Source organism: Gymnoscopelus braueri (genome assembly GCF_963280865.1).
Source record: "Gymnoscopelus braueri genome assembly, chromosome: 11".
NCBI classification, from domain to species: Eukaryota; Metazoa; Chordata; class Actinopteri; order Myctophiformes; family Myctophidae; genus Gymnoscopelus; species Gymnoscopelus braueri.
Window position 1 is genome coordinate 43306338 of NC_137613.1, and position 13455 is coordinate 43319792.

General features: G+C 42.9%; 1 protein-coding gene across 1 annotated transcript in view; it reads right to left on the reverse strand.

The window, feature by feature from the left end:
• Positions 1-2078: 2078 nt before the first annotated feature.
• Positions 2079-13455, reverse strand: part of csmd3b (CUB and Sushi multiple domains 3b) — a 592566-nt gene continuing 581189 nt past the window's right edge. Inside the window, exons 66-71 of the mRNA XM_080442703.1 lie at positions 12517-12576; positions 10738-10896; positions 6508-6644; positions 5808-5895; positions 4394-4529; positions 2079-3819 (exon numbers count right to left, since the gene is read on the reverse strand). Of these exons, the coding sequence (XP_080298829.1) occupies positions 3660-3819; positions 4394-4529; positions 5808-5895; positions 6508-6644; positions 10738-10896; positions 12517-12576 (740 nt within the window). The 3' untranslated portion in view covers positions 2079-3659. The remainder of the gene's footprint in view (positions 3820-4393; positions 4530-5807; positions 5896-6507; positions 6645-10737; positions 10897-12516; positions 12577-13455) is intronic.

A 13455-nucleotide genomic window follows, 5' to 3' on the forward strand; every position in this document is an offset into this window, starting at 1 on the left:
CATTTTCAGACAACTCGAACAACAATGACGTCCAACAGCATCTTTTCATTAAATAGCTACAGTTGCCTTCCTCGTCCCTGCTGATTGCCTTGCATTGATCCATGTTACTTAAAGAGTTGGGTTTTTATTGTGGCCTTGTGAGAAATAGCATAACCTTGTCTTGGCTGTCTAAAAACCAAAGCTTCAGTTAGACAATAATTTGGCAAGTTACGGGTCTCGCCACTGGGACCTCACGTTTGTGAATTCACCGTTGCCATGACAGAAGTGATGCCTTTCTTGATATGACAAACTTGAACATTAAAATCTGACATTATATCTCCGGGCTTTAACACTGTAAATTTCAGCCATCTTGCCTCCAGCTCCATAAAATGTGGCTTATAGTGAATCTGGGCCAACTGATCTTTAACAACGCCGGTCATCTCACCATGGCGGTGTTATAGAGGACATCGTTTCACATTTACACTAAGAGAGAGAACACCAAAATGTGTTGGTACATTTGTAGTACATATCTAGCCAAACTGAATCGACTCATCGACGCTTTCGGAAATGACACGCCTGCAATGAGTGCTTGCTGAAACACAGTATGACCCTCGCTGGCAAACCTTGCGCCCCCAAAAAAAAACTATAACACCGACAACACTTATGATTGCCTCAATGGGAAAGACCGTTAACGACGAGGAACTGGCGTGAGGAACTGTACGTGTTACACGAGAAATAAAAACAAAAACGATGTCATGTTACAAAGGAACCTATGAATGATGCTGTGACTTCTGCAAACAGCACACAGTTGGAATATCTTTTAATCTGACATTTGTTCTTTTTTTATTCTTCTTTTTTTTTCTCAAAAAACTCTTTGATATAATCTGTCTTTCCCCGTCGGCCCCTCCCCCCGTGGTAAATATATAGCACAAAAATATAGGTGGTGAATGCTCCTGTATATATATATATATTTATATATATGCAAGTAGATTTACAGAACAGAAGATTCTGCAGCAATAACAAACAAGGGAGAGAAGCACTCGCAGAGTGCAGAATAAACAGTGGAGCAGAGTCCACGTTATATAGGGTGATTAAAACCCTGTCTTTTAGCCTGTCTCTATCTCTCCGTCTGTAGGCCTGTCAATCTGCCGGTCTGAAAGCCTGTCTAATGCATCTGTCTGGCTCTCTGTACGTCTGTTAGTCGGTCTGTCTGTGACTGTCAGTTGGAGTGTCTGTCCGTCTGACACAGACGGACTGCGGAATAGGACAATTAAATCCAAATTGAAGCCCACAACATAAGATTATGGCCCTATAATATCGTTCTATATTAGCCTGCCTTTCTGTGAAAAAACGTCCCTCTGTTGTTTCGCACGGCCGTGTCTTTCTTTAGCTAGTCTGTCAGCCGAACCTGTCTTCCTGTCTTCACGTAGCTCTTTGCGTCGGCCTCTCCGTCCGTCTTTCCGTCGTAATAACCTCGTGTCCCTATGCGCTTCTTTTAATTGCCCTTTTTTGTCCTCTCCGTTAAACCTTTAGTCGGGCGGACATCTCTACCTGTCGTCTTTCATGTCTATCTGTTGTTCCGCCTGCTTGTTTTTCTGGCTCTCTAACCTTTCTTATCCGTCCATCTTCCAGTCTATCTCTCCGTCAGTAGACAGGGTAGTGTTCCTGTTTAATGTGCTTTTTGTATACCAGAGCTCTCCTCTGCTGCGGTTCTTCAGAGTCTATTTCCTCATGTGTCTGTCCACAGACCTCAGAATCCAGTCCGGCATCTTTGTCCTCGGAATGTAGAATTCCACAGGGGTCCAAGACACGTCGTATTTGCATCAGGTGGTGTATAGTTTGTCTGTACGGTCAATGAAGTTCTGAGCCGTTCTTTTTTTCCTTCATTTTGTGGGGGGGGGGGGGGGGAGACCTTACGATCTCCCTTAAATGGTTTATTTAGGGTTGGAATAAATCCTGCTCCCGCCCCCCCCCCCACAATTGATTAATTCCAATTCACTTGCAGCATGTTTGGTGTTGACTCGGCCTCCATCGGAGGTGTCGATATCTCCTCAGTCGGCGGCTCTTATCTACTGGATGAGAGGCAGGAGTTGAGCTAATCCATTAGATGAGGCTTAGTCAGTCTCCCACTCCACTCATCTGTTCTGTAATAGAGTTTAGCTTGTTTTTTTCTCTGATCCCACTTCAGTCAGAGTTACACTTCCGTCTGTCGTGCTCGAGCACCGTTCCCTTTCAAAAGGCTCTTTCTCTACTCTCTGCTACCTTCAGTCCCCTCAGAAAATAACAAAAAGGGAGCAGAGAGTGGTGTGTAGTCAGACTCTGGGTTGTCATGGAGACAATTGAGGAAGGTTGTCTCCTCTGGTTGTTATGGTAACAGGGTTAAGGAGTTGTCTTACTGTAAGAGGGCCCACTCCGGATTACATGTAGTCCGTGGTCACGGTTTACTGGCGGTCTGCCATAATGAGTGTTACTACTATGGTCTGTTACTACCAGTGTAAAAAAAAAACATACAGGTCCAAACTGTACCCTGTTCTTCACCGTTGTGTCCCCGTTCGTACCATCCACTCCGCGTCAGAGTTCTGATCCACTGGCCGCACCGTCGTGGCGGGCCATGATGCTGAGGACGTTCCGGGACCTCGTGGCGAGACTCATTTTCGTAGCGTTTGGAGTGGCAAAATGGCATGGGTAGAATCCGCCCATTTTGTTGTGGTGATTTGTCTGCATAATACTGTATGTCTCCATGGTCAGACCACTGATACCAGTAACGTCCTCTCCCTCCAGGGCAGGATTGAGGATCACAGTACTGAGATTGGGGCCAAACAAGCTTTCTCCTTTCGCCACGATATTCAGAAAACGGGGGACATCTAATGCAATCTCTCTCGCAGAACAGGCTCTTATCGTCAATAGAGACTCTATGACTTGGGTTAAATAATGGATTAATGTGAAATGTTTGTGTCACGGTTAGAGTCAGATTAGAGATCGGCTTCGGGCCATCGGTGCTGAATCGGCTGTTGGATAAAGGTTAGTAAGGTTAGGAGGCTCCGGCCTTGATTTGTGGTACAGACTACTGTTTTTTCTTTCCTTCATGACGTCACAGCTACAGTCTGCAGGGACTGTGTGGAGGCTGCGTTGTGTGTCCATAAAATATAACAGCCATTGTGTGTTGACCTATGCTTAAATTCTTATGTGGATACAAAACCGTGTGAGTAAAGTAAACTGATTGAGATCAGGTTGAAGAGACACCCCCAAAGCCCTGACCCATGTCTTGGGGGTTAGATAATAAGAGTTTAGTTTGAAATATAGTCCGGATAGACCCCACATTAGACCAATAAGAAGACTGTGTTGACGTTTGGGTCAAAAAGAACACTTTGCGCTCGTCTCCAAAGCCTTTGGGCCAGTCTTGTGTCAAAGTTAAGATATCTCAGTCTTTAGTATTGGGTTAAGCCCATCCATAGACCACTGTAAAGACAAGATTTGGTTTGAGGTGGATAACCTTCCATTCCACTGGGCAAGACTGAGTCTTAGGCTGGGTTGAGGGTCTTGCCTAACCCATCCTTAGACCATGTTGCTGGCTGGTCTGGGTGAAAGCGCACTGGCTTTCCCCTCCATAGCCCGTCGTTGGCCCAGTTTAGGGTTAGATATCCTTCAGGCAGGGGTTAGAGTCAGACGTCGTCTAAGCCTTAAACCATAGTGCAGACGGTGTTGAGATTTGGGTCGAATCGGACAGCCTTCCCCTCCACGGCCTTTGCGTTGGTGTTGTACATGGGATTCTCAAAGGCTGCTTGGCCGTTGTTGTTTTCATGAACTGAGCAGCCTGTGTACTGTGTCTTGGGAGTGGTTCTGTGAAAGTAACAGAAAAAAGATACACTGTATTTATTATAAAAATACTATTATAGTAGGCTAGAGTATTTTACAAGTCAACTTTTTGAGTAGTGGAGTAATATATTGTGAAGATGATATCTAGCTGCCGTCAGTGTTGCCAGATTCTGTGAGAGAAACAAGCAACCAGGTCTAGGAAAACCAGCCCAAAAGAAGCAACTATGGGCCACATGAGTACTTTAACATGTACATCAGCTATTTGAAAATAGCAGATCTACAAGCTCACAAGCTTGTAGATCGGCTATTTTCAAATAAAATCTTGCGGGGAAATTATAATAAGCAGATCTGGCAACCCTGGCTGCCGTATAACCACTTCAGAATGGATCTATAGAAGACAGATTAAAGATTAAAGTCAGGATTAAAGGAAGGACGTTAAGAATTTTTACAATACTAGACTGGTGCCCGTTGGGCACCGGCCTCCTCGGGAACGATGCAAGTTACTCCATCCTACCCACATACTAAACTACATAATCCAACAATCAGGACAAATGCATCGGGTTGCAATATTTGTAAGACGATAAACTGTAAATCATACCTTTGTTTGTAGAGATAGAAGCCAAAACCCGTGAAAATCAGAGCAAAAAAAGGCACCAGAATAGCGATAGCCACAGAACTGCTGTTGGTACCGAGCGGGGGAGGAGTTAAGTTCTGACTCTCTGACATATTCAGACCTGGAATACACAAGGAGGAATGCACACGCACACGCGCGCGCACACGCACACGCGCACACGCACACGCACACGCACACGCACACGCACACACACACACACACACACACACACACACACACACACACACACACACAGGAATGCACATATGCACCAATTACAGCACAAAAAGGAGGTTGGGATATCAAACTCATGTCATTAGCAAATGATTTACAGTTTTTAATTAGATTTGGTAACGACCGAAGTGAGGGTGTAATTAATGCCTAATTGAAAAGAGATAGTTATTGCACATCCTCATAATTCTTGATAAATCCGGTGCTGGACTATTAAAGACAACACAGGGTCTGATAATGGCGTGGCTTCAACTTGGATCTCTGACTGCATGTAGCTATTATGTGGCTAGTCTGTGATGTCAGTGATTTATGACATCAGTACTACTGTATGATGCCCCGCCTGTATAAAATATTGTTTATTTGAATGGGGGCTAATAAGACATGATGGGAAAGCAATATACTGTGTGTGGACGTTACCTTTCTGGGCTTGTAATTAATGCCTACCCCCTTGTGTGTGTTCAGTATCATTATGAAGCATGTATTGTGTTGCTTTGGTGATGTTGCATGGTTTCTATGACATGTACAGCTGTAGCAGTGGTGGGAAAAGTACTCAAATGTTTTACTCAAGTAAAAGTATCAATACTGCAATGTAGAAACACTCTGTTACAAGTAAAAGTATGAAATGTACTTGAGTAAAAGTGTAAAGGTATTGGCATAAAAATGTACTTAAAGTACCAAAAGTAAAACTACTCATTATGCAGAATGCCCCATTTCAAGCTTTCAAATGTATACAAATCATTTGAAAATAGCAGATCTACAAGCCTTTTCTCAGTTTTTCGATTTCCCCAACTGTCAGCTGTTTATTCGCGTTTTTATGTAAAATAATGTCGCAAATTGTACTTAAGTACATGTACTTAGTTACTTTACACCACTGAGCAGTAGTACTGTAGTAGTACTTAGTAGTAGTAAATAATACACATAATCTGGTATTATAAATGTAACGCATACTGTAGGCTTATACATGTAACTATCAAACATCCGTATGGCCTGAATTACCCATTGTCTGCTAGTATAAAAAACATAAATAAAATGTGTAAAACATGTGAAACATTGTGTAGTATGCTTTGTACCCACTGTATCCTGTATTCAGTGCAAACTTGACATTGTTACAAAGCTTTTTGTTCCGTTAGCATATCGGTTGAGCGTAGCACAATTAGAGTGTAATCACCTAATCTTTGCAGTCCAAATTGTCCATAATCTTTGCCCTGGATGAAACCCTGGAATACATAACTAGAGCCATCAGGCTCAGCCGACACCTGGAGGAGGAGGGAGATAAGGTGTGCAGAGACGGAGGGGTAGAGGGAGAAAGAGAGAGACAAACGGGAAGGAAGAAAAGGGAAAGAGGTATAGTCACAAGTCTTGATTTAATATTTGATATTTAACCCATTAAGACCTGAGGCCGATTCTACAAAATGTCTTCTAAATCCTAACAGTTTTTTGATACTGTGTACTGTACTGTGATATATATGTTACTATATCAGTGGTTCTCAAACTTTTTCATGTCAAGGACCCCCAAAATGATATGTATTTGGCCGCGGACCCCCATCTCAAAATATTTTGTTCCAAGGACCCCCCAGAAGCAAAGATTTGAGTTTAAAAAAAAATATATATATTCAAAGATTTGCACAAATTTTCACGACTTTTCAAAAATAGCAGATCTACAAGCTCATAGCACGGCACTCGGTGCCGCGCTATGAGCTTGTATATCTGCTATTTTTGAATAGCCAAAGTGTAAAATAATGCTTTTTTTAGCTCAAATCTAAAAAAAAATGTTTTTCCCGGTCTTAGTGGGTTAACATTTCATTATTCATTATATTTCCTGATAAACCCATGGCTTTTGAACTCTGTGTGACCACACAGAGACTTACGAATCCGTCCATGGTCCAGGAGTCATCGGTGATCTTGGTCGGAGAGACGACCGAGTCCTTCAGCTGGTTGCCCTGGTTCAGGTGATTCACCCGGTACATCAGCAGTAAGAGCCTGGCCTCGGAGGCCTTGTACACTCCTGGAGGGAGAGATAATAACAACACACGCCTGGTCAAGTGGTGGAAAATGTACTAAAAATGTTTTACTTAAGTAAATAGTATCAACGCTGCAATATAGAAATGTTCCGTTACAAGTCAAATTCCGGAATTCAAAAATGTACTTGAGTAAAAAGTTCAAACGTATTGGCATCAAAATGTACTTAAAGTACCAAAAGTAAAAGTACTCTGTATGCAGAATGTCCCATTTCAAGTTTTCGAATGTATACAAATCTTTGAAAATAGCCGATCTACAAGGTCACAATGCGTCGCATAGCGACGCATTGTGAGCTTGTAGATCGGCTATTTTCAAATGGCTGAAATGTAAATAGGGCTGAAGTGGATAATGTATGTTTTGATAATAACAATCAAAATCTACAAAGTAACTAGTAACTAAGTTTTCAAATAATTGTAGTGGAGTAAAAGTACAATATTTGCCTCTGAGATGTAGTGGAATAGAAGTAAAAGTACAGAAAATTGGAAATACTCAAAAGTAAAAAATACCAAAATTATTATACTGAAGTAGTAAGTACAGTACTTGAGTAAATGTACTTAAGTTACTTTACACTACTGCACCTGCACGGTTACAACACAATGGAGAGGAGGGGAATGCTAATGTAAAGAGGTTTGTCTCGGTGGGTTTTCCCTAGATGTCACATGTTGCTTTCCAGGGCCACATAGATGGCAATATAATTTAGGCTAGGGTAACCTTACCTGATAATTGAAAAGGGAAGAATAAAGGACAATAGGAGCCAAACGAGCAACCAAAATTGTGTTTATATGAGCTGTTTTATAATGTCTATAACTTTCTCTATCAACTTTAAAAACTTCAAATCATGAGTGTGATAGCAAAGCAAGAGAGTCAATGTGTGTCCTCAAACGGTGAAAAGATCAGCTGAACTCTGATCACAGATATTGGTCGACTATTCTAATTAAAACTATAGTCTTCAAGGCTTTTATAATGACCCAACAAAATAATCTATCCCAACTTAATGTCAGACAATTTACCGACCTAGTATTGCAGTAGTCAGATGATTAGATAGATAGCTATCTATCGTCTGGAGCAGGTGCATATTGAAAAGCCCCTAAGACATACATGGGTAATTGGCGGCCCGGGGGCCACATGCGGCCCCCACCTTCACTTAATGTGAAGGTTAAGTATAACTAAATGCATTTGAAATTAAATAAAAATGTTACTTTTCAGGATTCCAATTCAAAAATAGCACAAAAAAAATCAGGATTCCAATAAAAAAATTGCAAAAATAGCCGATCTACAAGCTCAAAACTTTTGAGCTTGTAGATCGGCTAGTTTTGCTACGGTTGTGTGACATAGAATGGCCCGACAGTATATGCAATGTGGCCCTCTGGAGTGAGTGTGGAAATATAGTGGCCCTCTCCATCATCAAAGTTACCCACCCCTGCCCTAAGACAGAAACAAAAATCAAACAGACTTATTCATTGACGAACCACGCATCACCTTGGACCAACCACGAACCAACCACAGACGTTCGTTGCGGGCCAAGGCAATCAGGCTTACATAAGGATTTTCTCTGGCAAAACCCAGACATGCTGACTTATGATTCAGAGGCTCCATCACGGAGACGGTGGGGTCTGACCGCGTAGAGACCGGTGTTCGACCTAACTACTCTTTATATTCGTTTTCATTCACTCTGCCGCCGGTGAAGGAGTGATCTCTTCAAATAAAAATTTAAAGACCGCTTGGTTCGGCGTGAACACTGCCTCGGACGTTATTGATCTAAAGCCTGAGTTGGACCTCAGGACAGATGTTAAAAGTCAGCTAACTGCTTGGTTTTGTGCCCGAATTTTATAATAACAGATTACGTTCGGTGCCAGAAATCTCACGTTGCGCTGCGCTGTGCTGTTTAAAGCTGTAGACTCCACGACGAGCAATCCATGAAAAACAATGCATGTGTGAAGGGTGCGATGGTCCTGGCTAAAGCCTGGAACAGCAACATGTCTCATGCGAGTCACCATTGCAGAGCGATCGCGCATCAAGAATGACTCGTTTTGCCCACTGTAAAAAGTTAAGGAGATACAGAGGTTTTTTAGCAAGGAGATAGAATGGAAGCGGATGGGAGCCAGATTTTTTGGCACGGTGATCCATCTGTCCCTTACTTCTTAGAGTGTTCATGGGTGATTCCAGGGCTGCGCTAGCCCCCCCCCCCCTTGTGAAAAAGATTTTGAATCTTATTACAAAACATACAGTAACCACTTCAGCCTATACATTTTGGCCATTTGAAAATAGCAGATCTACAAGCTCACTGTGAGCTTGTAGATCTGCTATTTTCAACAACAAAAAAAATTAACTTGTGAAAACTTGTGAAATGGGACATTCTGCGAGTGAGTACTTTTATGAGTACTTTTACTTTTGGTACTTTAAGTACATTTTGTACTATTACTCAAGCAAATTTTGAATTCTGGACTTTTACTTGTAACAGAGTATTTCTACATTGCAGTATTGATACTTTTCCCACCACTGCTCACACGTGCGTGCGTGTGTATTATAGTACAGTGACATAATAGCAGCTCCAATCTGGGAACCCATCGTCAAAAAAAGGAAAAACAGCGCCCTCTGCTGTTTTTTTTACCTTTGATTTGACTCTGGGAGGAGCGATTAAGTAGAACTATGGCGACTGGAAACCGGGGTTTTGGTCTGCCCTCAGCCCTCCACTTCCGGTGGTGCGCCTATGTTTTCATTCCCACTAACAATATTTCTCCACGGAACACTAACACCATTTCACCCAAAGAACATGGATCGTTTTGGTTATAAGCCCGCTTGTTTCTATGATGAAAGAGCAAGTCGGCTTCGAGGACGCTATTGTTAAATGGGTTTGTTTCCAGTGGGAAGCGAGCGCACAGATGTAAATCACAGCCACTACATTAGATTGGGTAAAGCACGGCCTGCTTCCTGATCTGAAGGCACGCCCACTTGTAGCCAATGTGCATAGGTTCTCAACCAAGCCCCCAGAACCCAGTGGTTTCATTGAAGCCAAATGGACATGCTGGCCATTCATGGTACTGCAGCTTAGGGGCCTCAACATGAACGAGCGAAAACGGTTTCGACCAATGGGCTCGACTCACGAGCATGCGCACGAGCTTGCGCACGGGGCTGCGCGCTTCTGTGACGCAAAACGCGTCACAGAAGTGACGCACTGGGGCCCAAAATAGGCGGCGCCCACCAAATTTCCAACCCGGAAGAAGGGGTGATTTAGTGAGCAACTCAATGCAAGTGGATGGGAGGAGATTTCGGGTGCCCTCTCTATTATTTTTAACTCTATGTTCTCAACGGGGCTCCCGACAGATTCAAGCGCAGCTCTGAATCTGTTCTTGAGAGATTACAGCAGCTCTAACCATTCCTAGTACTGTAAATGTGTTTACTCGACAGCATTGGGAGCACGTTGTCGAGGTTTAAATACGTACATATTTCTGCACTCATTACCTCATTAAGGCGGTTATCAGACAGTACAGTATACTGTGGGTGGACTAGCAGCACTGCCTCATGAATCATACATGATTATTGCTTCATACTGTTGCTGTGGGGTAGAAAAGCCTCCTATACGCACGGTATATACAGCCTTATCATATCTTATACCACTGGCACCAACAATAACAGACTACATACTGTAGGCAGATGTGCCGTTCCGATTGAGGTGTCTCTGACACCTGGGGGTACATTAATGCTCTCCTAACGATAACAGATGGATCAGATGTGTAAAATGTGTTCACAATAATAAAAAAAAGATGAACGTACACACCATATTGTACAATGTACACATAGTGTGTGTGTGCGTGTGCGTGTGTGTGTGCGTGCGTGCATGCGTGTGTGTGCGTGTGTGCGTAATTCATGGAAGTTGTCTAATTCTTAATTAGTGATAGGCCTGGTGACAAAAATACATTTCTGTAGCTACAATGAATGAATGAGAACCAGAAGCAAAACTATGGAACACTTTTCTAACAATTGACATTTCTTTTGCAATTATGGAGATATCTCAAGTTAGCTGTGGTGATACGTGTGATAAATCATTCTGTATAATAGATCATTATCATAACATGTACCTGATAGGAGCAGCTCCATGTTGCTGTTGCTGAGGGTAACGTTGACTCTTCCTGTTGTTGCATTGAAGCTGGTGATGCTCAAAGTCATGGGCTGCTTCCTCCCACGGTAATTATAAGAACCCTTCCATATGTAGTTAGGAGCAAAGACATCGTCAGGAACTATAAATAGAAGGAGAGCGTAGGGGGGGAGAGGAGAGGAGAGGAGAGGAGAGGAGAGGAGAGGAGAGGAGAGGAGAGGAGAGGAGAGGAGAGGAGAGGAGAGGAGAGTCATATACAGTGTGTCTTGCCTCAGTCGTTACAACTTAGCTTCAACCAATACATAATTGGGATCAAACATATCATCAAAGGTCTGAACAGATTGTCCGAGGAATTACCAGCACTAACACAAAAAATGTCCTTTAGGTAATTCTATTTAATTGGCAGTGATAGCATAACAGAGCAACCTACGCATTCCGGCACAGAGCCTTCCTTCAGTGTTATAGCATTGTATAAGGCTATAACTTAAGAACTTTCCTATGCACCCTGTAAGAAATTAATAGAAGGAACTTGAGCAGTGCTCATGTCCTCTTAAGTCTCCACAGATTGAACTGCTAAGTTCAATAAGTTCAATAGTAACTCTTCCAAGTGTAATTTCAACACAAAGACTTTTCCTGGCAACACACTAGAGAGTAGGGTCTAACAGGCCAGGGGCAATATAGCACTGTATGTCACAGGAGAACGTTGCTGCAGAAAGCGAGACGGAACACAACAGACTGGTCCCGAGTAGAACGGGGCAGAACTGGGCATTGTATTAACCCATTCAATCCGGAAACGCATCTCTGTCATTTTGGATTTATTTGGCTATTCAAATCATGAAAATCTGTGCAAATCTTTGAATATGTATTTTTTGAAAGCGAACATTTGTAAAATATTTTGTTCCAGGGACCCCCCAGAAGCAAAGATTTGAGTTACAAATGGTCGCTTTAAAATATATATATTCGCCTTTCTGTGTGGAGTTTGCATGTTCTCCCCGTGTCTCCTAGGGTAGTTAATACCCTCACAAAAACATGCAGTAATTCTGGTCTCTATACTGCCTCCCCCTGGTCAGCCGGGGCACCTGATGGAGGGGAAAGGAACTGGTCGGAATAACGTGTTCCTTCCACACGCTACGTCCTACCGGGGAAACCCCCCCCTGTCGGGTGATAAGAAGCGGTCTGCTAACTCCTCATGCGTTGAAGGAAGCATGAGCTGAGTTCGGGGCTCTCCCCAGGCTGGCAGAGGGAGAGTAGCCCAGGATTACACGCTTAGGCATTGGCACTGGGTGAAAGATAGGGGTTACAAAATCGTTGGATGAAAATTTTAAAGAAAAAAATATATACATTATATATTCAAAGATTTGCAGACATTTTCACGATTTTTCAAAAATATCAGATCTACAAGCTCATAGCGCGGCACTCTGTGCCACGCTATGAGCTTGTATATCTGCTATTTTTGAACAGCCAAAGAAATCTAAAATGACAAAGATGCGATCCCGGATTGAATGGGTTAAAGGCTATAAATACTTCATCAAATGCGGGTCGCTCAACCAAGTAACAATTAGCCTTCAGCATCATTAGTGCGGCTTCCTCCTGTGATAGTTGCAGTTCACTTTCTAGTAGAAGAACCACCCGGGAACAGGATGGGACTAGTGCGAGAAGGGGGAAGGTACTGGAAAACGAGAGTAAATCAGGATGGATATTGGAGTGGAGAGCAGGAGACTAGAGCCAGTAATTAACAGAACCAGAGCAGAGAAGGACTGACCGTTCAGTTTGGGGCTCGGGGTCCCTGTTGCTGGTTTGACGGGCTTCTTCTTCTCTCCGGCTTGACACACACACGCACACACGCGCACACACACACACACACACGCACACAAAGAGAAGAATAGAAACGGAGAGACAACGTTTTATCTCGGTGCATCTTCATCAACATACACCCACATGCCGTGGCTTTCTAAGGATCCCATGGGTGTCTTTTATAGTGATGCCAACGTTCACACTAGCAGCCACAAAGCGAGAGGCTTTACAAGACATTTTCAGTGGAAAGCCCAGTGACATGAAGACACCAAACCCACGCCCGACGCTTGTAGCTTTTTTTGCACCCCGCTACAAAAGCTAAACAATAAAGTTGAGCTGGCTTTAAAAAAATGTCAGCACTCCAGTGATGCAGTGACGAGTCAATTATATGTTTTTGTTGAACCATTTCCACACACTTGATGTCATCGAGTGACATTTTCAGTAACTCAGTGACAGTGTAGCTGACGATGCTTGGTCTTTTGTTGCCTTTGTAACTGGTAGTGTGAACGCAGCTTAGTAATTACACAATAAGTCAATGGTGGAAAAAGTACTCACATGTTCTACTTAAGTAAAAGTATCAATACTGCAATGTAGAAATACTCTGTTACAGATAAAAGGCCCATGTTCAAAATGTTACTTGAGTAAAAGTACAAAAGTATTGGCATGAAAATATATGTTTGAAAATATTTTCAAATAGCCTTTCCACCTGTTTCCGCGGGAATTTAGTGGGGCAAAGGCCTGGTGGGGGACATATCCTGCGGAGGTGCAGGAAATAGGAAGTAGCAGCACAGTGTGTTTACATTTGCCAGCAGAACATGATCTGGTCACCATAGACATATAAAGGTAGACGCCTCCTTCGGCTCTGAGGCATTGGTATCTCGGGCGCCATTTTAGAGTAGGCAAGCTT